The sequence below is a fragment of the Mesoplodon densirostris genome, chromosome 2 (genome assembly GCF_025265405.1).
Source record: "Mesoplodon densirostris isolate mMesDen1 chromosome 2, mMesDen1 primary haplotype, whole genome shotgun sequence".
NCBI lineage: Eukaryota > Metazoa > Chordata > Mammalia > Artiodactyla > Ziphiidae > Mesoplodon > Mesoplodon densirostris.
In genome coordinates, this window is record NC_082662.1 from 125,267,098 (window position 1) to 125,293,810 (window position 26,713).

A 26,713-nucleotide genomic window follows, 5' to 3' on the forward strand; every position below is an offset into this window, starting at 1 on the left:
CTTGTAAAAAATTGGAAAATTTTGATCTCAACACTTTTCCCATCATTTTCAAGGATGCAATAAATTAGAATTAGTTAACTATATAAGTTTCTAATTCATTTTCATGTTATACTTTTATTTTATAGGCTTTTAACTTCAGGACAAGTTTTAAGAGATTGTTTATTTTTTTCTTAAAGGCCATATCTGGAATTAGGTAAGCTGCCACTTGGTTAGTATTTCCCGAAGTGTGTTCTATAGAATATTATTTCTGTGAGATATTATATATGTTAGGAGGAAAATTATGGTCAGATTATTTTAGGAAACTCTGGAGTAAACAAATTTGATCAGATTTCTTTTTGGAAGAATTCTTAGCAACTTTTATATGTTAATTTATCTTGTAATTTTAAGAATAGGATGCAAAATGCAGAGTTTCTAGCATTTGTTTTTATTAAGGCAATTTTTTTAAGACCAGTTTTATGCTCACAGCAAAATTGAGAGGAAGATACAGAGATTTCTCATATACTCCCTGTTCCCAAAAAATACACAGAGTTTCCCATTATCAACCTCCCCCACCAGAGTGGTATGTTTGTTACAGTTGATGAACCTGCACTGACACATTATAAACACCCAAAGTCCATAGCTTACATTACGGTTACATTATGGTTTACATATGGTTGTATACTGTATGGGTTTGGAAAAATGTATAATGATATGTATCCATCATTATGGTACCATATAGAGTACTTTTCACTGCTCTAAAAATCCTCTATGCTCTACCTATTCATCTGTCCCCTACAACCCCTAGAAACCACTGATCTTTTTACTGTTTCCATGGTTTTGCCTTTTTCAGAATGTCATATAGTTGGAATCATGTTTTTTTATCCACTCTGACAATCTCTGTCTTTCAGCAGGTGCATTTAGACCATTGATCTGTAAGATGATTATTGATATAGTTGGATTAATATTTACCAGATTTGTTATTACTTTCTATTTGTTCCCCTTGTTCTATTTTTGCCTTGCATTCTTTTTGTCTTTTGTGGTTTTAATTGAACATTTCATATGATTCCATTTTCTCTCCTTTCTTACATATCAGTTATACCTTTTTTTTTCTTTTTTAAACTTTAATTGTTGCCCTTGTTTGCAATATAAAATTCCAACATCCCTGCTATGTCTGGTTCTGACGCTTGCTCTCTCTCTTCAGGTTGTGATTTTGCCTTTCGCTATGCTTTGTGATTTTTCTTGACAGTCAGACAGGATATGTCAGGTAAAAGGAACTGCTGTAAATAGGCCTTCAGTAATGTGATAGTGAGTTTGAGAGGAGGGCAAGTGTTCTAGAGCCCTATGATTAGGTCTCAGTCTTTTAGTGAGCCTATGTCTCTGAAATGTGAAATTTACAAGCCATTCTCAGTTTTTTTCTCCTCCCTTGGGTGAGACAGGATGGCGGAATGGGTGGTGGTGGGCGTTTTTCTTCTCCCACTTAGAAGGCTAGTGGAAGCTGGAGTCAGGTGTTTCCCTTCTCTTAGGTCGTTTAGGCTCTGATATACCCCAGCTGTGGTTAATTCTGGCTCTGGTTAACTGGTTTCCCCTGTGTGCAGGCCTTATTTAGAAGAACAGAGTGCTCTTACGCATCTCAGAAGTGTCTTTCTCTCTTCTGCTGGAAGCACAAGGGGATTTTTCTCGGTGGGGAAGCGGTCGGTCTGGAGGTGATTCTCACAGTATCATGGCTGCCTTCCTATGACTGGGTCTCCCTGAAGTTCTTAACTCTCAGGGTTGTCCACACGGAGCCTCCAGCAATTCGTGAATTACATGTCGGATTTTTGTTCCTGTGGAAGTTTCTGCTCACGAATTTCTGCTCTGGTAAGTTGTGACTCCCCGTATTTGCTTGTCTCTCCAATACTGGGGCCAGTTGGTTTGCTCTGTGTCTTCCTCTGTTTTATGAATCCAAGAAGAGTTGATTTTTCAGTCTGTTTAGCTTCTTACTTGTTGTTAGGATGGAGGGTTTCCAAAGTCCTTACATGCAGAGCTGGGAACATTTGTAGCACTTTTTGAAAGATAGGCATTTGCTTTTAAAAAAAATCAAAAAAATTGGAAGTGGATACTGAGATGAAGTTAGGAGAGCAAAAGATGTGTTTATACCTGTGAAAGAAGAGGAGCAAAAATAGGATTGGGCAATGGGAACTCTCGGAATGTTTGGTATATCTGACAGAGTCTCCGCTAGCCCCATGGGAATTGGGGAGCAAGCCTTGCCCCTCAGCTTTTGTTTATAGTGTAAGAGTTGATATTCTTTATTTTGCATATGGTTACTGAATTGTTTCAACACCATTTGTTGAAAAGTTCATATATAGCCATTTGGCCTTGCCGTTTGTTATGTTGATTTCAACCCTGGCTTCTGGTGGTTAAGTACTCTCACTTGGCCTTAATTGCATGAGCCCCATCATCTCCATTGCTATCAATAAGCCAAATTCTGTTGTGGCGTCTCCTATCAACTCTGATTTGTCCATCTGTACATCTTAAATGCTGTTCCCATAGTCTGGAGTGCCACCATCCCCTTTTAACCTTATTCACTCAGAAATTCTCATCGATTCTATAGTTCTGATTTCGTTGATCATTTTTAATGAGCTGCCTCTGACAGCTCTTTGTTTCTAATCTTGAGTTTTCCTGGATTTTTGTTATATATTTTGACTAAAACATTTTTCTTTTTTTTTCTTTTTTTGTGATACGCGGGCCTCTCACTGTTGTGGCCTCTCCCGTTGCGGAGCACAGGCTCCGGACGAGCAGGCTCCGGACGAGCAGGCTCAGCGGCCATGGCTCACGGGCCTAGCCGCTCAGCGGCATGTGAGATCCTCTCGGACCGGGGCACGAACCCGTGTCTGCTGCATCGGCAGGCGGACTCTCAACCACTGCACCACCAGGGAAGCTCACATTTGTCATTTTGCATCAAGGATATTTTAAGAGTAGAATGTAGGTAGAATGAGCATGACCTTTGAAATCAGGTGACATCCAACGTTATCTGTTAGTACCAGACTTTTAACTCCATATGGCTCCGTGTCTACCTTAATCTCACTCCATTCCTCACCCTTTCTTAACACTGGGCCCCATCCTTTCTTCTCTATCACCTGGAGTGTGCTTTATCATCAGCAAAACCTCTGTATCCTGAAGGTCTTCTCTGAATATTCTCTTCTTGTTGCTCTAACTGAAATCTGACTGCCTCTTAAGGACAGTGCTTCCTATCCTCCTAAGTAGTGGCTATTTTTTCTCATATCCTAAGTACCTCAGCATCTAGAGAGGTACTAAGACCATGCTGCTCTTAGACCATTTCTCTTCTCCCTCGAAATTGCCAGGTCCTTTGAAGCATTTGCCATTATATCCCCATCACCTCACCTTCCGGTTATTCCTTTCCATGCATGGCTCACTTTTTCTTTCCTCATCATTACTCTTAGTGTCATTTTTGCTGAAGTGAATATCCACCCAGCACCTGGCCTCTTCATCCCCATTTCTAATTATCTTTGCCTTTATCACAGTTTAGCTACCTCTTCCTGTGGCCATACCCTAGAACCGGTGGTAACCAATAACTATTACTTCTGTCACTTCAATTCCAGGGTTCCCACTCTCCAACCACTATCTTACAGATGTCTAGCACAGTCCCTGACACCACATAATAGGTGTATAGTAAGCATTATTGCCGTTCCTGCTATTCTGCTTCTTTTGTAGCATCAGCAGTCCTTGAAAACAAGAACTGTATCTTATTATGACCCCTGTTTCTCCAGAACCTCCCATAGTTCATTGTACAAAATGGTCCTTAGTGATATTTATGGGCCCAGTAAAGAGCAGTAACAACAGGAAGAATTTGGCTTTCAAAAGATCTTTATATCAGAAAAAAAAGATAATTAAATTTTACCATTTAAATATCACATAGTTTTAAAAAAACATTTGAGTAATGACATTTCAAAAATTGTTTTCTTTCTCATTTCCTCTGGGGGAAAATAGATGTTACAATTTGTTGCCATTGGGATTCTTTTGGTATAGTCAAGGTTGATCAATTATAAATTTCCATTGTCTAAGGATTATTGTAAATGAGCTATAAACAGGGAGATTGCTTTTTAGTAAAATGAGTCAGCTTACCTGAAAAGAGTTAATCTTTTCTCTTCTGTGTTGAAAGACTTTTTACTACTAACCTAATGAGTAGAGAGGAGAGGGAAGTTGATGTGTTAAGATTTTCTCAGCCTTTCTTATGATCTCTAGAAAAATAAAAGTATAAGTTGCCACTGTATTATTTCTGATTTTTTTGCGATAAGAGAAAAATATGTAAAAGTTTTCTACTTATTTGGGTCAGATGTTGACTTTCTAGAACATTTAAAACTCATGTTGACCAACAGTTTTTCTAAAAACACTAGTTTCATTATTATTGTATTCATGTGTGGTTGCTTTTAAGCTAAGAAGTAACTACCATTTCATTATATCCATGAATATTTCAGTAAATGACTTCTACTTATACTGCTATTATACTTTTTCAATAATTTTTCATAGTTATATGAAGGACTTGAAAATAACTGAGAAAAATATTCCAAGTGTTTATAGACATTCAAGGGTTTATAAAATTCTGAATGTCTAGAAGGTTAAACTTTTTAATATATTTCTACCCAGCACTTGAGGTATTTCAAATAATATCTAGAAACATCTTTTGAGAGTTTACCATTAAAAAATCTCTTAAAGTAATAATAATAATGTGATGATAATAAGGAGTATTTCCTATAAACTAAGCACAATAAGTTTTCCACGTGTTTTATTTAATTCTCATTACAACCAAGTAATTTTGGTATTGTTATTATTCCCACTTTTGTTAAGTGGTTTAGAGAGATTAAATGGCTTAGTATCACACAACTACTGAATGATAAACTGGAATTCAGTTCCAGGCCATATGGCTTAATTGTCAATGATTTAACTACTATATTGTATTCTCTTATAGTGCCTAATTGAGGAATAAATACAGACATAGTCTGTGAGAAATTAATTTATAAATCATGCATCCAACAAGAGATCAAACTCAGTAGGTTTAATCTCTTTAAAAGACAACCCAGCAGAAAATGGGCAAATGATATGAATAGGCAGTTCACACAAAAGAAACCATGAATGGTGAATGAACTTGAAAAGATGCTCAAACTGTGACTATTTATCAAGAAAATGCCCAGTAAAAGCACAGTGAGATAATATTTCACACCCATCAGGCTAGCAGAAAGTAAAATGACTGTCAACAGGGCTGACAAGATATGGATTTAAGAGAGCTCTCACTAGGCTGCTGCAGGAGTGTAAATTCCTACAACCACTTTGGAGAGCCATTTGTCAATATGTGAAATATTTCAAGATGTGCATTCTTACAACTCAGCAATTCTACTTCTACGAATATGTACTCTGAAGCAGCAGAAGTCAAAGTGGGGTCCTGAAATGTCTGGGGGGTCCCCAAGGTACTTTCAGAGGACCTCTAAGTTGAAAACTATTTTTATAGTAATATTAAGACAGTATTTGCCTTTTTCGCTCTCATTCCCTCATGAGTGTACAGTGGGGTTTTCCAGAAGCTCCATGATAACCGATTATTCAAGGATTGAATTTAGAAACATAAATGAGAATCCAGCTGCATTCTATTAAGCCATATATTTAAGAGATTTGCATAAAAGTAAAATAGTGCCACTCTGCTCACTAACTTATTTTTATTTTGGAAAATATAGTTATTTTCATAAAAATGTATTATTTATATCAACATGTAATGGAATTATTTTAAATGAATGAATAAATATATTAAAATTTTCTTAATTTTAGTATTTAATATAGTAAATATGAATAGAAATATAACCCACATAAATAAAACCTCTTTGGAGTCCATCAATAATTTTTTTAAATTTAATTTTTATTTTCTATTGGAGTGTAGTTGACTTACAATTTTGTGTTAGTTTCAGGTGTACAGCAAAGTGATTCAGTTATACATATGCATATATCCATTCTTTTTAGATTCTTTTCCCATGTAGGTTATTACAGATTGTCAAGTAGAGTTCCCTGTGCTATACAGTAAGTCCTTGTTGATTATCTGTTTTATATATAGTAGTATGTATACGTTAAGTCCAGATTGAGACCAAATAGTTTTGAAAATCATTGTATATGTGTACAATGCAGGTAACATTGTTTATGAGAGTAAAATAATCAACCAAATGTCCATCAATATGGACATGATGCCAATTCTATCAATGTGGAATGGCAAAATAAATTGTGATATATCTTTATATCTTTATATATACACATACATACACACATTCATACATAATTATATATTAATCAGACAGTATATATTTGTCAGATGTTCCTTACCTTATATGTCAAATAAAATGATTTTTGAGAATGTATTTTTCTGTTTATAAGTACATGAGAAAAATAAGTGCAAAGTTTATTAAGAATTAAATATTAGTTCATAATATTGCAGGTTTGTTGACCTTAACCTCAAAAGGTAGAAATAAAAGTGGTGCCAAACATAAGCTTCTCCATTTGACTAGAATGCACAGTAAGCAGCATTTATAGGACTTGGTTTTACGGAATGTAGAACATGTTTATTGTTTTATTTCAGGAGTAGTATACTGTGTGTTTATTGAAAAGGAAGCATCATTTTATTGTATCTTTATATATACATTTCCACTGTAATGGCTTAAACAAATAGGAACTGATTTTTCCCATCCAAAAGCTGGAGGTTGGTAGCTGCTGGCTATTGGATGTTGTCGGGGTCTTTCTGTCTGATGGTATTTGTTCTCTTGTTGCCTCTTGTGCAAAGAAAGTTGAAATGGACAAAATGTCTCTCATTAGAAATATAGTTGATTCTTGTTATTCACCACAAACACTGAATTAGCCAAAACGGAACCATCACTCCTAGGGGATATACAAAGTTAGGTTCCTATAAGTCTCTGGGCACATTTTAATCAACCAGTCAATACATAACCTTGTTTTGTGTGTGTTTCTGTTTATAGACACCTTATTTAATACATATTGTTGATTCATTAACATTGAACTCATGGCCAACAGCACTATAACTCACGCCTGAATGAAGCTTATCTAACACATATTTCCTGGGTAACGCATATCACAGCTTTCTTGTGCTTAGGGCACTAGATAGCACTGCAGCACTGTACTAGCTGGCCATTTAAAATAGCGAAATCACCAATGAAAAGCACAAAAATGAGTGAAGTGTGGCACTAGATAGACCTTGAAAAGTGTTCTCGTTTACAGTATGAGAGCTGAAATAAGAAAGCAGAATGTCACTTCATTTGACCTCAGCTGGGAACATGTGCATTGGGTAACTCAAATTTTTTGCCTCTCCACACATATCCATGAATGACTGCAAAAATGGTGCAAGTATTGATTTGGAGTTACAAATAAATTTTAGTGAGTAGGCAGATTTTCAAATAACCCATAAATAATGAGGGTCAGCTGTATCCCTTTACAAGTCATTTGCCAGAACTGGGTAACAGGGTCTGTTATTAGAACAACCAGTGGCCATGGGGCATGAGATTTTTACTAGTTTAGACCAGTGATGATTTATCCCCCTGGAGTCGGCAACCTACACTTGCTGAAATCCAGACATCTCTGCTATTTCAACAAATCACAGTACCCTTGGCAGGGAAGAGTGAAGTGGTTGTTGGGTAAGCAGTGGACAGTGCCTGCCATGTGCCTAATCAGGTGCTGGGCAATTGGAAGGGACTTGGCACTTCTTTGTTCAAGAATGAATTGGTGAATGAATGACGGGGTCATTTTTGGAAACAGCCTTTGATTTCTCTCGTATCTCAAAGATTTTCCACTTGCATCTGAATTTTTTAAAAAACGTGGTGTTTTGACTGGCCAACTCCAAATCAAAGTGAAAGTTAATGTAAGAGAATAAAGAAATTTTACTTTATATGGATTAACTTCAAGTTAAATAAGTCAGAGAGAATAATAAAAAATGAAGCATCAGTTGAAGTTGAAACTTGTATTCAGAAAGAGGCTGAGTAGCTCAAGTTTCATGTGGTAAAACTTTTTCTTTCTTTTCATATTGTTCTTTTTCTGAAATGATTGCTTTTTATATTTTGGAAGATGTTAAATCTAGAAATATTAGTTTTTAAATATAGTATGATGATAGATATCATTATTTTAAATTATCAGGTTCTCATATATTATCAAAGAGTAAAAAAATTTTACTTTTTAACACTACATTTGTAGCAAATTCCAGTTAAAAATAAATTCAGGGCTTCCCTGGTGGCACAGTGGTTGAGAGTCTGCCTGCCGATGCAGGGGACACAGGTTCGTGCCCCGGTCCGGGAAGATCCCACATGCCGTGGAGCGGCTGGGCCTGTGAGCCATGGCCACTGAGCCTGCGCGTCCGGAGCCTGTGCTCTGCCACGGGAGAGGCCACAAAATAAATAAATAAATAAAATAAATAGATAAATTCAATTAATAAAGTATAATTTCATTTAATTTTGTGTAAACAAAGCATACATTTGCGCTTACTATTCCAAACATTGGAATAAATTGTTGATCTTTCTGTCTCTCTGTGTCCTGCCTTAGACCAAGAGCAATTTAAAGCCATTAAATAGTACATATTGCCTTTTCATTAAAGTTGATGTTTATTTGATTATGGAAGTAACATAATATTATTATATAAAATTGGAAAAGAGAAAAAAGAGGGAAAATCACCCCAATTCATATCACTCAAAGAAAAGTTTTAACAATTTGGTCTATTTCTTTTCACTCTTTTTTTTCTCACATTACAAGAACTTAAGTTCACAAAGTATATGTAATATGAAAAATCCATTCAACATTCTAGGTGTAGCCTTTATTATTATTGTTATTATTATTATAGACTAGAATAACTTACAACTTTAGGGACAGAGAAGTATATTTATTACTATCAGTTGCAGAGCAATAAATGAAGCAGCCAGGATTAAAGTATGGTTCTCCTAGAACTTTTTCTGCTCAGCTTACCTTCTCTATTCCATACCTGTCTGCATACTGAGCTGGAGTACAAATTTCAGGGCAAATGAAATTGTCTTCTTGTACATTTCTAATTTCCATTTTGGTGCATTGTCACGGTTTCTGATATCTTTTCTCCCTAGGTCTTTTAGATGTTGAACACTCTGGTAGTTCTCTTCCCTTTCTATATCTGCTCTAAGCAAAATGTCTATTCCCAGAAATCACAGCTAAGGGTCTAGAGAAAAATAATACGATTATCTGATTAAGGTAATTCATACTAAGTTGCAAATGACTTGTAGTCATAAGGTTTTTGGGGTGATGTCTGCATTTCATCACAAGATATTATCAAACTCATAAGGGTGTTTGATAAGTAGAGTATGTGAGGGTAACATTGGGGGGGCCGTGGGAGAACTTTATATCGGCCATAGTACCTGATCGCTGTAGGAGGACAACACAGGCATGAAAACCCTTGCACGACCCCTGTTAACTCTCATTCAATGGCTATCAGCTGATGATCATTCTCCTTAAAAATAATCATTAAGAATTTATAATTAATTATAATGCATTGGCAGGTGAAACACTTAATTCTGTGTCTCCTAAGGACTCATCTTTTAAGGTTTCTTTATTTTGGGATTAGGTCAGCACAGTGTTTCTTTATAAACTTAAAGTGCTATTTTATTCTCCAAAGTTGAGAATGAGTTATTTGAGATTTCATTAATGTTTACTTCCAGGAGGACTTGAGGAAATTTATAGTTAAAAGTTAAATGAAGTAATATACTTAATTATAAAATAGAAGAGCAAATTTTTAAGCAGCCAGAAGGAGAAAATGGCTTCCAGGCCTCTGAAATGAACAGATAAATATAGTTAGATAGTGATTTTGACTTTTGGATTTCTCATTGTTCAAGTTAAAATGGAAACATGCTGCTGATAAGCTTCATTTTCTAATTAGAGGTAGCAGGATAGATAATTCATTCATAGTGATAAAGTATACCCTGCATTTGAAACCAAGGTGAGCATCTTTTGCCATTTTGAAGGCTTAGGTTTTAGTATATTAATGAAAATGTTGACCAGATTTTCTTGTACCTTCTTTGATATTTTACCCATGGTACTTTTATTTTTATGTGTATGCTGTGTGATATTTATAATAGCAATACTTAACGTATTTAAAGGGTATCTGATTTCAGTCTTTAGGCAAAGTCAGGTTTTTTTCTTCCTCACTTAAAAAAATTTTAGATATCAAGAAGACTTAGGGAAATCGAATATATCTCTTAGACTTATCAGAGTTGTATTACTCGACTAGGCTAAAGAGGTTCCCTATTTAGAAACAAAGATGTTGTCACTAGAAAAAAAATCCCTCTTCAGCAATTCATTTTGGTCACAGCTTTCTTCAATCTACTTATGCGTGCTCTGCCTAAGAAACACCTTTAAGTCACCAGTTTTCAATTCTTAACTGTTAGAGTGACCCACAGCACACAATATCCAATTTTGTAGAGAAATATCATATAATGAGGAGAGTTTAAATCTGTACTCTTGTAAAAATGTTAATTTTCTCAACTTGTAATAGACATTATTTTACATAAAGCAAACAGAATATTAGGAGTTCTAATTACCTTTTAATATTACTGAAGATGTAACAGCCTTCTCTGATTTTAATTTCCACAAATGAAACTTTCATAAAACATTTTTAGCTTCTTGAATCAGACCACTTTGAAGTTAATCATTCTGATCAAATTAAAAATAGTAGTAATACAAACTTCAGTGAACGTGATTGAGCAGTGAAACACGATGCTAGTCAAATTTTGAAATTAGAGCCAAGTATTATGGGAACATGTGGATTTCAAAAAAAAAAAGGTGAATTTTCTGTGTGCTTGCAAGGAGATGACCAGATTTGTGGCACATGTGGATTTTGCTTTTTTAGCAACCATGGAAGAGGTGTGGGATTTTCAGTTGTGGCATAGAAATAGGCAACATTATCTTGAGCACTTTGAAAATATACTTTGCATCCTCAGTTTCAACTCTATGCTTAGACGCTCTATTAGCAGCCACTTTATGTAGATTACCTCATATAGTCTACCCAACAGTTTTATGAGTAGTCACTTATTCTCACTTTACAGAGGAGGAAATTGAGGCTAAGAGAGGTAACAAGGTTACACTGCTAGTAGGGAGTGGACTTGGTGTCTCAGTCCTTTCAGGCTGCTGTAATAAAATGTCGCAGACTGTGTAGCTTATAAACAATCTAAGTTTATTTCTCATACTTCTGGAAGCTGGAAAGCCCAAGATTGAGCAGCTAGCCTGGTCACATTCTGATAAGGGCCCTCTTCCTAATTTATAGCTGGCACCTTCTCACTTTGTCCTCACATGGTAGAAGGGGTAAGCGATCTCTGTGGGGTCTCTTATAAAAACACTAATCTCATTAATGAAGGTTCAACTGTCAAGACCTGAGCACCCCCCAAAGGTCCCACCTCCTAATATCTTTGGGGCTTAGGATTTCAACTCATGAATTTAGGGCAGGGGGACACAAACATTCAGACTATAGCACTTGGACTACAGATTTTGAACTCTAAACTGGTAAAATATTTTCCCTCTTAGGTATGGTGTCTTCTTTTTCCCTTATAACATCCTCTCCAATTCAGTCTTTACCTGTCAGAAAGTGACTTTTCCTTCTTCTGAACTAGGGCCCTGTAGACTGTGCCACTTTTCAAAACACGGTTTTGTATTGTAGCTCATTCTGAAAGTGGTATGTGTTGATCTGTCCTCCTTTACCACGAGCTCCTAGAAACAGCGACTGTAATACCCTCCTCACACCTACCCACCCAGGACCTTACACCTTACACGGTGGCCAGTCACTGAACACTTGTTGATTTAACTACTGGAGTTTGTGTTCATCAGGTAGCATAGTCTCTGCCAGTACAGGAGCTTTAAGAGACCAAGGACAGTGAAAAAAGGAAGTCCCCGAGTAAGAGGGTCTGCCTCTCTTGACTAACTTGGCTCAAATACTTTGCTGTGCTTTTCTCTAAATGCTAATGGGATAATCTCTTTTTCATAATGTAGAATTTCTTTTGCTTCAGAAATTTCCAGGGGGAAATATAGCCAAGTACTTGGTTACATGACATTAACATTTCTAATGAATCAGGATTCTGAGGTTTCAAAGATATTAACAAACATAAAATTCTGTAAATAAATATTTCTGTGGTATTTTTGTTTAAAAAATTGTATTTAGACTTCTTTCACTTAGGTATTTTGGCTTTCTCCATTCAAAAACAAATGGAGAGTTTTTATTCTTTGTTTTTAAGAGCTTGCCCATCATAACATTCAGTATTTCTCATACTCCATAGAGCATCTTGGGTCTTAATTATGTGAAAAAATACTTTCATAGGAATTCTACTCAGGGAATTTTCTTAAAACTTGTATAAAGTCCTGGGGTACTAAATCAGACATCCCATAAGTCAACACTCTTTCCTTAGCACCTATAAGTGGTACAGGCTTTACTCAGTGTGCTCTGGTCTTTTTCTCAGCTCAAATTTCTTCCCAAAGAAATCAGCCACAAAATAAATTTCCTCAGTGATCAGCCACAAATTAAAATTTGGTCCTTGAGATATTCAGGGTGCAAAAGATCACTGGGCAGGGATCTTCACCTTGAATGAGGAGGCTGCAAAGGCACACCCTGGGCTCTGGGGTTGCTTCTGATTGTGCTGGGCTGTGCTCCATCCAGATGAGTGTGCTTCAGCGAGCGGGAGGGTCGACTGGCTTCCCTGTGTTGTCTGAGCCTTCGCCTGCGTCTGACTGGTCGACAGTGAGCCAGTTTCCTTCCATTGTGAGGATGGCTGTTGAAGGAGAGATTCAACCACTAGACACACTGGGAGACTTCTAGGAGATCGAGGCATGTTACTAGGAAAGAACCCCATATGATAAGTATATTATCTATGAATGTGTTGTAGATGCATTTTTTTTTCCTCTGTAGGAAGTTTTAAATGGATTCTGTACGTGCCAGGGCTGGGGGAAATTTGGTATAGAATTTGTTCATTTTCTATATCCTTTCCAGGAAACTTCTTTCTCTTTACCTGGCAACTGGCCGTGTTATTTTAGGGCAGAGTTTCTAAACAGTAGGATACTTTTGCCCTCTGATAACCAAAAAGGACAGAGAGATGTTCCCTTAAACAGTACTCCAGTTGTTGGGATCTGAGGGAGCCAATTAATCCCCTTTCCTCTTTGATTTCTTAGAGACAGTGGTTTCCCCTATATCCATATACGATTGACCCTTGAATAACACGGGTCTGAACTGCGTGGGTCCACTATGTTTTAGTTTTCACTATGTTTTAGTGAAAAAAACGCAGTTTTTTTCACTAAATACACACTACAGTACAACACCATCCGAGTTTGGTTGAATCCGTGGATGCAGACCCTCAGATATGTAGGGCCAAACTGTAAAGTTATACATAGATTTTCAACTGCACGGAGGGTTGGCACCCCTAAGCCCCATGTTGTTCAAGGGTCAACTGTATGACTTTTTAATTTGTATAGCAGCAGAACAATTAATTTAGGTTTATTTTAATTTCCTTTCCACACTTCAGTTGCTTAGGCTATTGGAGAAACTAATTACGACCCAACTTTTACTTGGAAGAGAGGACTTAACTTATGCTCCGTGAATCACTGTATCTGGAGCACTGAGCAAGCTGAGAATTTTCTCTGATTTGACATTGTGATCAGTAACATATCTGAGTTTATATGAACAAGTGATAAGGGAACCCTTTTTGCTTTTTTGGGACGAGGGCCTAAAACTTCCATTTATTTTAGTATACAATAATTTTAATATATTCTTTAATTTAGAGGTAGACTACTACTATTTGTTTCTTAAGTGGAGGGGAAAAAAGAGGTAAAACTAAATCACCTTTCTGTTACTGATACATTCCTAACCTGTTTCTTTTTTTTTTTTTTTTTTTTTTTTTTTTTTTTGCTGTACGCGGGCCTCTCACTGCTGTGGCCTCTCCCGTTGCGGAGCACAGGCTCCGGACACACAAGCTCCGCGGCCATGGCTCGCGGGCCCAGCCGCTCCGCGGCATGTGGGATCTTCCGGGATCGGGGCACGAACCCGTGTCCCCTGCATCGGCAGGCGGACTCTCAACCACTGCGCCACCAGGGAAGCCCCCTAACCTGTTTCTTTAGATTCCTTTTTATTCAGAAATTCCAGTTCTGGATGGACTCTTGAAATAATTGCTTTGCAAACAGGATGTTTGTGGAGTCTGTGAAAATTGTATATTGCTCACTTCTCTACTCCTGTGAGATTATCATGCTTGGCCTTATAATAGGCACAAATTTTGTTATCTTCAAATTTTGTTTATATTTTTTGTTACACAGGAGAAGCAGAACCAAATAATTTTGGAATTAGAAGGAAACTTATTTAATTCATGCTCCTTTGCAGTGCTGGAATTTCCTGTACATATGTCTGTAAATGTACCTATCAGATTCTCCTTGAACATGTCAAATGACCTGGAACTCCACTTTCTCAGGGCATTTCTTTTGATTTTTGAACAGTTGCTGTTGCCACAACGATCTTCTTTACCTTTAGACAGAATCTGTCCCTCTTTCACTTCCATTCAGCATTTCTTGTTTTAGCCTCTGGAGCTACCACCTAGAATAAGTGATCCTTTTTATTTAGGGCTTCTAATTAATTCTGTTTTTTTATTTGACATGTACATTTCTGATTTTTTTAAAGAAAAATGTGGGTTTGTCTTTCAGTTGGAAATGATGTGTTGATTTTTTTTTTTTAAGAGAGAAAGAATGTTTTCATGAACTGTCTGGGTGGCTATGTTTCTAATACTTATTTTCCTCTCCCACTGCTGCCCAAGTTTTTTTCTCTGCAAGGAGACCTTACCAGGAGGCTATTACTCTGAACCTTACTCAACAGAGAAAAGCAGTAACTCTTCAATGCCTCAGTGGTTCCTCTAATCAGACACACTACTTTTCTCTTGGATTCAGTTGACCTTTTTTTTTTGAAACTTGAGAACTTAAATTTATTTGTTTGGTTATTTGATATGTAAAAGTAACCCCAAACATTTAAATAACTCATGTTAAGGAATTTTTTTCCACACATCAAATGGCAGCTGAATTATCCCAGTACTTTGAATCATCTTGCTATTTATTTTGCTGAAATTCTGTGTTAAAATTCATTAAAGCCTGTGGTTAAGAGCTATGGGAGGGAGAAGATGAAGTTTTAATATTTGCTACCAGGTTCATCACTGTTTTTCCTGGGTATTTTGATTATGCTTATTATTTTTAAAAGTTGAGATGAAACACTTTGTATAGTTGGGGATCTTTATTTGCAAGCAATAGAAATAGCCTCTGAATAACTTAGACAAGAAAAAAGGAAATGAGGGGAAATCTGAGGAGCCAGGTCTAAGGAGAGCAGGATTCAGGGGAGCCCCAGGGACCTCATCCTCAGGAGTGTTCCTGCAGAAAGCATACTATCCCAATCTTGGGTGCAGTTCTCAGTTTGGCTTGACAGACTTCCTGCCAGGGATCTTTTAGCAGTTTGGGGCTTCTTTTGTTTTCAGGTCTATTGGAAGTTGCCTTCTTTGTTTTCTCCCACAAATATACTGATTTAATTCAAGTCTTGAAGCTAGTAGTGTGTGTGTGTGTGTGTGTGTTTTCTTTTTCCTGCTAATATTTTTGGGTTTGTTGTAGATATTTTCCAGGGTGGGGAGTGATGGTTAGGTTTTCCTGTTTCCTACTTGCTCTGTCATTTTTTTATGGGGAAAGTTAAGAAGATTAAAAAATTATACCACTGCGGTCAACATAAACAATTTAAAGCTATAAATGTTCCTTCAAGTATTACTTTAGTTGTATCTCACATTTTTTTTCATTATTTAATCTAATACATTTTCTAATTTTCATGACAATTCTTTGATCCTTGAATTATATAAGCTTTTAAATTTCTATAAATATGAGATTTTGCTGGGTTTATTTTTTTTTTACTGATTTCTAATCTAATTCTTTTATGGTTGGAGAAAATTATCTGCATAATATTGATTCTTTGGGATTTTTAGATTTGCTCTGTGGCCTAATGTGTGGGCGTATTTTGTAAATGGCCAGTGGGTGCTTGAAAAGAGTATGTGAATACACATTAATATAAAAGGTACAAGGGTGTGTGTATTGCATGAGATCAAGTAAATTATAGAGCTCCTTATTCTTTTTCTTCTTGATCTATGAATTCCTGAAAAAGACTTGATAACTAATACTTGTATGGTACTTAATATATTCCAGGCACTATTTTAAAGGCCTTACTTGTATTAATTTATTGTGTATTGATTTTTTTTTTAGAGGTTACTTTTACTTTATGTATTTTTAGACTGCGTACATTTGTTACTAGGTACTTAATACCTAGTGATTGGAGTCTTTTATCTTTGTGTATTGACCTTATTCATCTCTAGTAATATTTTTAACCTTAATGTCTCTTTTTCTGATATTGATATAGTTACACAGGCTTTTTTCTATTAGTGTTTAATGAATTTTAATATTAATGTTAATATTGCCTAGCATATCCTTCTCATTCCACCTTTGTATGTCCTTTTATTTGGAGTGTGTCTCATGAATAGTCTATGACAGGACTTCTCTGGTGGCACAGTGGTTAGGAATCCACCTGCCAATGCAAGGGACACCGATTCATTCCCTGGTCCGGGAGGATCCCACATGCCACGGAGGAACTAAGCCCGTGCGCCACAACTACTGAGCCTGCGCTCTAGAGTCTCCAAGACACACATGCTGAGCCCGCGTGCCACAACTACTGAAGCCCACACACCTAGAGCCCGTGCTCTGCAGCAAGAGAAGCCACCACAATGAGAAGCCCACGTACTGCAACGAAGAGTAGCCCCCGCTCGCCGCAACTAGAGAAAGCCCGCGTGCAGCAACGAAGACCCAGCACAGCCAAAAATAAAAGAAATTATAAAAATTAAAAAATATATAAATAAATTAATTAAAGAAAAATAGTCTATGGGTGGATTTTGTTTTTATCCAGTTTTGTCTAAGAGTGGTAGTATAATGTGATGGTTAAAAGCAAGAACTTTAGGGCCAGGTTGCTTGGGTTTGGGTTGTTGTCTGGGATGTTGATATCTGACACCTGTAATTCTACACTTGGGGGTAGGAGGTGTTTGGACTTTGCTTTATTTAGACTTTTAACCTCTCCCCATGTTATATGCTCCATATCTCACTGCTGCTCTCCTATGGGTGAGGTACCTGGTATATTCAAGTTCTGATTCTCTACAGGGTTCAGTTGTTACCCTTTCAATGTCACCTGCCACTTGAACTTTATGGTGTGTTTCCTTAGTCATCTGCTTCTTATCTCTTGAAAATGTATTGAAGTATCTCTAAAATGGGCATAATAAAACTGCTTAGTTATAGGACTATCTGAAGTTAAGTGTGAGTCAATAGATGTAAAGAACTTTGAACAGTACCTGGCACATCAGAAGTGCTTAGAAAGATTTGTTCCCATTTTGTCACTGATGTTAATATTATAGTTTGACTTTTAATGCTCTTGGCTGCCTTGAAAGTATCTACAGTCCTGTCTGATATTTGTTACTATGAATTTCATCATCAGATTTATTGTTTTTATTTTATAATCCAAGTTTTTCTTTGTTTTGGCTTTTTTCTTCCTCAGGCGATTTGGGGAGGACATAACTTTGGTGCATCTCAATTTAGCAAGTTGAAAGTAGTAATTGAATTTAATGGAAATTGAAAATCATTTCCCAGAAGGAGTATATTGCAATTAAACTACATGGTAAATTTAAACTTGTAGAATTTTTCTATTTGAATGGTGTCGGGTACTTTCAGTTAGTTGATAGGCTAGATTCTTAATTTCATATGGAGACATTAAAAACTCTATGAAAAAAAGAACTCTATGAAGTGAAATTTTTTGCCTAAGTGGGAATCTCTGTGTTTTCATTAAATTTATGTTAAAAAGAACATTAGTGGTGGTGACTGTTGCACAACAATGTGAATGTACTTAAGGCCACTGAAGCTATACACTTAAAGATGGTTAAAGTGATAAATTTTATGTTATATATATCTTACCACAATTTTTTAAAAAAGAACACTAGTTATTATGTATATGCCTCACATTGAAGGTGAAAGAAGATGTTCATCACTGTGAAAATCTAAATCTCATGGACCATACAGATAGAGTGAGCAGAACATATTGGTGTCAGTACCTTGACTTATGTTTTCTTTCTTCAGCCATATATGATTCTCATTCATTTCCTAATGTGAACTTTTTTTTTTAACAGGAAGGAAAAGCTGATGCGATGCTCTCAATGCCGAGTTGCCAAATACTGTAGTGCTAAGTGTCAGGTAAGAAGGTTCTGCTGTATGTAAATTCTCTACTCTTAAATTTGTTCTCCATTATGCCTGTTGAACTATTTCTGTTTCTTCATAATCTTTTATTTATTTTAACTTGTTTTTTTCTTCAACTTAAAAATCATATATGTAGATGGTAATAATTATATATACATAATATATACATAAACTCTATCCATATAGTGTGTGTGTATGTGTGTGTGTGTGTGTGTGTGTGTATCACTGAAGAAAAGTTAAATGTTTACACCTCTCCATCTTCTTGTCCTCTTGACTTCAGTCCCATTTCCCAGAGCTAACCACTGTTAAGTTTCTTATGTATCTTTGCAGCATTTTTTTGGTGCAAACACATTCATGTATCTTTATCTTTTGTTTTTAAAAACAGATACAGGTTATTCTGGCACACATTCTTTTATACCTTGATTTTCTTTTTCATTTAATAATCTATCTAGAAGAACTTTTTGTATCCTCATGTTCATCCTATCATATGAATGCACCACAATCATAATTTCCCCACTAATGAATGCATAATTTTTTCCCAATATTTGGTATTGCCAGTACTGCACCAGGCATCCTTTCGTGCACATTTTTGCACACTTGTGCAAATTGATTGTAGGATAAATTCTTCCCCGTTGTATTGATTAGTAAAAGGATATATGCGTTTTGAATTTTTAAAGAGAATGCTCAATTGCCTTCTAAGAGTTTGAGTTAATTAACAACAACTGACAGTCTATGAGAGTACTGCTGTTAACATCTTTGAAATTCTTTAAAGGATGTATAATTAACATTCAACATGACCTTTTCTTCTAACCTTATGGTTAATCATTTAATAAGAAATTTAATTATGCTCTAATGAATTAGGTCATAATAAAAAGTCTAATTGGAGGGTTGGTGTCTGTGTCACTTGCCACCCATGTTTCAGGGAACTTCAAGTTAAGAAGACTACATATAGAACCAAATGAATTATATTATTTGATACAGATTTTCTAGTTGAGCTTCCTTTCTGTTCTCAATGAGCTAAACATTTACGTTTATTTTCCCTTGTTTTTATGACTGTTTTTCCCCAGGCCTACTTCCTCCTTTTGTAGTACACTCAAGGAAAAAAAACAACAAAACCCATTATCTGATTAGAATGAGTAGAGGGAGTCTGGTGGGTAGGTATGTCATTTTGATTCATTATAGTGCATGTATTTTTACCACATATATTAGCTGTTTACTGTAGCATCAATAATAATGTCATCGTCAGATATACTGTAGAAGGTAGTGGGAAAATAGCTAGTAAGATGAAAGATATCATACATAACACAGCTAGTGGACATGCTTGTATGTGTGCGGGGGATAGGGGGTGTGTGTAGAGGAGATGGGATGGGAGTCAAAGAATGGCCAGAACATATGCATTTAAACTGCTCTGTTAAGCTCACCCTTAAGGTACAGCATTAAACATTGTAATTATTGTGGATACCTACAAAGCAGCACAAAATTAAACTGACAGACTGAACTATGAACAGTAATGAACAGAAGCACTTGGAATGGAAATTGATATAGAGGATGCGAATTCATAACATAAAATCCAAAATACGTTTACCCTAGGGGGACATAACTTTTGTCAGTAGCTTAGCGTTTGATGTATGGGGCCATAGCATCAATGAGCTGTCCACAAGAAGCTGAGGTGTTATAGGGTATAATGTCCCCTGTGCTCATCAGGAAGGTATCAGTGGCAGCAGTTTTCACACTTCATTTTTAAACATAAGTGATACAAGGATACATTTGCATTATAAAAATTAGCACAGTATAGACTAATACAGAGTAAAAAGTAAAAGTCTTCCTCAAGCATTCTTCCCCCATTCCTACTTCTGTTTTCCAGAGGTAGTGTCTCTGTGTTTGTTTTGTGAGTGGAGGATACACACCAAACTGTTAGTCTATGTGTCATACATAGTATACACATACATGTATATATTTACTGCTATGTACAGAACTGTTTGTATTCCTCTGTATATACCTTGTTATGAGGTGTCATATAATGTAATAGAGGGGTTATATATTGGATCCAGTCTAATTTGTATATTGGCATAATCAGCATATCACAGATGATTATGAGATCAAAGAGGAGGAACAGGCTAAGTTTTCTTATGAAAAAACATTCTCAAAATTTATAATATAGATAGCAAGTAAACCAGTTTTAAGCAAATTCACCAATTACTATTTCATCTCTGCTGGATTTACTTTGATTCATAATATGTACATTTCTAATTGAATTAATTGCGGAGCAAAACAAGCAGCTGGGTACCACATCAAATTGCAGTTTACATACTTTTAAAAAGTACTATATTAGCAGAAAGAGGCTCTATTTTATGTTGATAATTATAGGCCTCTTTAAAAATGTGAATCATATTTTTGAGTGTGCATTTTATGTTTAGTTGTAGAATGATTTGATTCATTTTTGATGAATTCCACATTAGTAAGCACTTAACAGCGTGATTTAATAAGTTGGTTTCTGTAGTATCATACCCAAAGTGATGATAATGAAGAAAGCCAAGCCCTTGGTTTTTATAAATAGCTCTGTGCCAGGCTTCAGGCTGATAGAATATGTACTGGATGCTCTGTAGAAAAGTTGGCTTTGTATCTAACTGTAAACAAAAAGGGAATATTGTATAAAGGTTAAAATTATTTGATCATATTTAACTTTTTGACTTCTGCAAATGTCTGCAGGCCTGAGCTTTTCTTTTCTCGCTTTATATTTGCCTGCAGAGTGATCCCATCTACTCCCATGGCTTCAGTTGACATCTGTGTATTAATTATTCTCAGTTCTCCATCTCCAGCCTCCTCCTTTCTCCTGAGCACCAGACCCATATCTTACGGGGCACCTCTATTTGGGTGTTGCACCGGTATCTGAAATGCCATATATTTATACCTGAGCGCATTATCTTACCCCAGACCTGCTTTCCTTCTCATTTTTCAACCTCAGTGAATAATCTCACCAGCCACTCAGCAGTCCTAGCTGCCAGGGTGTCATCAGCTCTGATTTACGTTCTTTCTTGGCTCCACATCCTCTTAATCACCACTTCCTGCTGATTCTACCACCTGAAGATCTGAATTGGTTCACTTCTCTCTAGCTTCTCTACCACTACTCTTGTGCATGTTACCATGATCTCTTTCCTAGGTTAGCTGCAGTCTTTAAACTGTTACAAGCTTCTATTCTCTTCTCTACACAGGAACCAGAGTGATTATTTTATTCTAGAATGTAAGCATGATCTGTCACTCACCAGCTTGAAACCCTGGCCCTCTCTTTCCTCAGGGTGAAATTCAAACTGGCAGACTTTGCCACGTTTTTACTTCTGGGCCTTTGGCTATGTAACTCCCTGGGTCTGGAGCAGACCTCTCCCCCTAGCTACTGAACTTCTGTTTATCCTTTAGAACTCAGATTAAATGTCACTCCCTTTTTCCTAACCCCCTGAGACTAGTTTGTATCCCTCCTTTATCATACAGAAATTTAATTGTGTTAATTTTGGAGTTAATTGCCTGTTTCTGTAGTTAGATGTCAGGCTCCTTGAAGGTATGCTCTGTGCATGGGTCACTGCTGCCGATGTAGCATAATTTGTTGAGTGAATGAATGAATGAATACATTCATCAGTGATAATTGTTGAATTTGATTTTTAAAATTACATCATCTCTAAATAACCTGTCTGTAGTAATATTTCTTTTTTAGATGGAAATATAAGTGGGATATAACATTGTATTAGTTTTAGATATACAACATAATGATTTGATAGGTGTATATATGGCAAAATGATCACGACAATAAGTTTAGTTAACATCCATTGCCACATGTAATTATATAATATTTTTTCTTGTGATGAGAACATTTAAGATCTACTCTCTTAGTGACTTTCAAATATACAATACAGTATTGTTAACTATAGTCGCCAACCTGTACGTTACAGCCCCAGGAATTTTTTGTTTGTTTGTTTTTTGTTTTGACCACGCTGCATGGCATGTAGGATCTTAGTTCCCTAACGAGGAATTGAACCTGCGCCCCCTGCATTGGAAGCACGGAGTCTTAACCCCTGCACCGCCAAGGAAGCCCTCCCCAGGAATTATTTAATTCTTATAAACCATTTGATCATCTTCACCCATTTCTCCCCTCCCCCACTTACCCCCATCTCCTGCTTCTGGCAAACACCTGTCTGTTCTCTGTATCTAAAATTTTTTTAAATTTATTTTTATTTATTTTATTAATTTATTTGGTTGCGCCAGGTCTTAGTTGTGGCAGGCAGACTCCTTAGTTGCGGCTCACGGGCTACTTAGTTGTGGCATGTGAACTCTTAGTTGCGGCATGCATGTGGGATCTAGTTCCCTGACCAGGGATCGAACCCAGGCCCCCTGCATTGGGAGCGCAGATTCTTAACTACTGCGCCACCAGGAAAGTCCCAATAGTTTTTTTTTTAGATTCCGCATATAAGTGAGATATAATAATATGTCTTTTTTTTCTTTTATTCAACAAATGTTTATTTACAGCCATCAAGCTGGGTCTGCTGCATTTCTAGATTGTGACACTTTCTTAATCCTCTTCTCTCACTCAAAAATTATGGAGCCAGTGACTATTATTGGCACTCAGGGATGCATCCAGGGGAAAAAAAAAGCAGACAAATGTCCTTGCCTGTGTATAATATAAATTCTATAGGGAGAGATAATTAAAAAAATTTTTTATTGTGGTAAAAGTCACATAATATAAAACATACTATTTTAACCATATTTAACTGTACAGTTCAGTGGCACTAAGTACATTCACGTTGTTGTGCAACTCTCACCATCATCCATCTCCCGAATTTTTCACCTTCCTAAACTGAAACGGTGTCCTCTTTAACACGTAACTCCCCATTCCCCCTTCCCCTCCACCACCCCCCGGCCCCGGGCATCTACCGACGTACTTTCTGACTATGAATTTGACTGTTCTAGGTACCTCGTACAAGTGGAATCAAACAGTATTTGTCTGTACCTAATGTATGTTGGAATGCATTTTTAAGGTTTTAATATGTCTTAATTCATCAGTGTAGGCATTATCTATTAACTTCCTGCTCTGAGAGACAACAGAATTTAGCTCACTTATGTCAGCATCTACTTCCTCTCTGTCTTTTTATATAGCTATATCAGGATTCTCCATTCATCCAAAGTCTATCCAATAGATATTTATTGAGTACCTAGTAGCTAGTCAGTGTTCTAAGTTGGTGGTGGGCAGTTAGCAATGAACAAGTAAACAAGGTCCTGGCTTTCGTAAAGTTTATAGTAGTGAGGAGACAGACAGTAACAAATGCCATGATTATATGAGTGAGTGTGATTTGGATGAGTGTGAGCTTGCCATTGCACAGATGGTTACAGAAGGGCTTCCTATATAGGTGACATTTGGCTGGAGTCTAAAAATACCCAGCCACGGAAAGATCTCAGAACAGTTTTTTTTTTTTTTTTTTTTTTTTTAATGTAAAAGGAACAGCGAATGTAAAGGCACTGAAGAGGAAAATAGCTTGTCATGTTAGAGGAATGAAGAGGAGTTTGAGGTAAACAGCTTCACAAATTCATATGAAAAAAATCTTTTACCAGAGTGTGTATCCTTATTATTTTACCAAATATCACCACAAACAAAAATGACTGAATGACTTACAATTAAATAATGCTAAAATAACTTTCTTGCCCTGCTTTTTACAGAGTATTGTGAAATTATGTGTTCTGCATGTTTTTGAGTTATAGTTGCTTCTGGTTAGCTGGAAAATAGAGAAATTTAGTGGTCAAAACTGAGACTTTGTCAAAAACATTTTTTCTAGTTCATTACACACCTGGTTCTCAGAATTTAAAAAAACTAATTATTAATAAATTTAAATTATACTTCTTTGAGGAAAAAAAGGAGTTGGATAATGGTGGATACATGTCATTTGTTCAAACCCATAGAATGTTTGACACCAAGAGTGAACCCTAATGTACACTATGGACTTGGGTGATAATGATGTGTCCTCCTAAGTCCATCAGTTGTAACATACATGAGGATGTTGATAACAGAGGAGGCTGTACATGTGTGGGGGGCAGAGGGTAGGTATCTGGGAACTTTATGTACTTTCCTCTCAATGCTGTGAACTTAAAACTGCTCTAAAAATTAATGTCTTAAAAAATAAATCATAGGGAAAAAAAGCAGTTGGAGGTGAGGCCAATGAGTTAAGACTTGAAGGACTTGATAATGGATTCATCCATCCATTAATTTACTCAGCAAGTATTAGTGCTGATGCCAGGACTTTTCTTGGCTCTGGCACAATATTACTGAACAAGACACAGAAAACCCTTGCTTTTATGGAGCTTTCATTTTCCTTGTGAGACAGATATATAATATTGTCTTATTTTTATGCCTAAAATAAAGGGAGTAAGAGAAAATGATAGGGATTGGGAGGCTATTTTTACATATGTGTGTGTGTGTGTGAATACATATACACACGTATGTACATATACATATATATTTAACTTCTTTATATCTAATATATATAGATATTGAGAAAGAGATATATGTATGTATATCCATATACATATCTATATCTATAGTGAGATAACTATTTCTATATTTGTCTATCTGTCTACCTAAGACCTCTCAGGAGGTGGCATTTGAGTGGCGATCTGAAAGAAGTAAGACATGTGAAGATTGGAGAAGGGAGTTTCAGGTTTGATGTACATCACATGTAAAAGCAGGAATGAATATGGTGTGCTCACTGAAGGACAAGAAGGCCAGTATGGTGGACCAGAGTAAGCAACAAAGAGAGTTGTAGGAGATAGATTAGAGAGATAGGAGGGACCAGGTTATGAGGCCATTGTGTACTATGGCTAAAAATAAACATTTTGTTCCATGTGTGATGGGCTGCTACCGTAGGGTTCCGGGAAGGGGAGTGGGGATCAGTATTATGGTCTGAGATTTTAAAGGAATTTTCCTGAGTGCTGTGGGGATAGGTTATAGGAGGGCAAGGATAGAGGCTGAGAAACCAGTTACACTAGTCTGGTTGCCATATAATGGTGGCTAGGACTAGAGTAGCAACAGCAGAAAGAATTGGTTAGATTTGGGGTATCTTTTGAAGGAAGAACTGACTGAATTTGCTCATGGTTGCATTCATCCATTCAAGTTGAGAACTCAACATATGCAAGCACTGATCTAGTCAAGAGCTCTGATGGCTTGGATTAGAGCGGTAGCAGTAGAGGTGGTAAGAAATGATTGGATTTGAGATGTATTTTGCAGGTGTAACTGAAAGAGTTTGCTAATAGATTAGATGTAAGAGGTGAGACAAGAACAGTCAGAGATAGAACTTTTTTTTTAAATGGAGTTCCATTTAATATTTATTTATTTATTTATTTATTTATTTATTTAGGCTGCGCCGGGTCTTAGCTGCGGCATGAGGGCTCTTTTTTTTTTTTTTCTTTTTGCGGTATGTGGGCCTCTCACTGTTGTGGCCTCTCCCGTTGCGGAGCACAGGCTCCGGATGCGCAGGCCCAGCGGCCATGGCTCACGGGCCCAGCCGCTCCGCGGCATATGGGATCCTCCCAGACCGGGGCACGAACCCGTATCCCCTGCATCGGCAGGCGGACTCTTAACCACTTGCGCCACCAGGGAGGCCCTGGGCTCTTTTTTTAGCTTCGGCATGTGGACTTAGTTGCGGCATGCGGACTCTTAGTCACAGCATGCGAGCTCTTTAGTTGCAGCATTCATGCAGGATCTAGGTCCCTGACCAGCGATCGAACCCGGGCCCCCGCATTGGGAGCGCGGAGTCTTACCCACTGGACTACCAGGGAAGTCCCAGAGATAGAACTTTTAAGTTTCTGCCCTCAGCAACTTTGGGTGAATGGTGGTGCTATTTAGTGACTTAAAGAAATCTTATTGAAGAGTAGGTTCTGAGAAGAGAATTCTAATTTACAAATTTTTAGTTTGTGCCTATTAAACATATACATGGAGATGTTGAATAGGCAACTGGATATACTTGCTCAGAATGGGGGCTGGGACTTCATGAAAAAATGTAAGAAGAATGAATATGGGGATGGAGAGGGAAAGAAAAGAAGCAAGAATGACTCCTTGGGCACTTTCCTGGCTGTCCAGTGGTTAAGACTCTGCGCTTCCAATGCAAGGGGCGTGGGTTTGATCCCTGGTTGGGGAACTAAGATCCCACAAGCTGCGCAGTATGGCCAAAAAAAGAAAAAAAAAAAAGAATGACTCCTTGGTTTTTGGCTTTAGCAATTGGGTAGATGATGATTCCATTTACTGACATGGGGAAGACAAGACTCCCATGTAATAGCGTAATAGACCCAGTTTTAGGTGGGAAAAATCTGCTTTGGCTGTGTTAGATTTGCAATAACTGTTATTATATGTCTATTAGGTTCAGTTTCCTTTTCTCATGTC

At 36.9% G+C, this 26,713-nt stretch overlaps 1 protein-coding gene across 1 annotated transcript in view; it reads left to right on the forward strand.

The window, feature by feature from the left end:
* The window catches only part of SMYD3 (SET and MYND domain containing 3), a 721,692-nt gene that overhangs the window by 173,092 nt on the left and 521,887 nt on the right, over positions 1-26,713 (forward strand). The window contains exon 2 of the mRNA XM_060088378.1: positions 18,234-18,297. Within this exon, the coding sequence (XP_059944361.1) occupies positions 18,234-18,297 (64 nt within the window). The remainder of the gene's footprint in view (positions 1-18,233; positions 18,298-26,713) is intronic.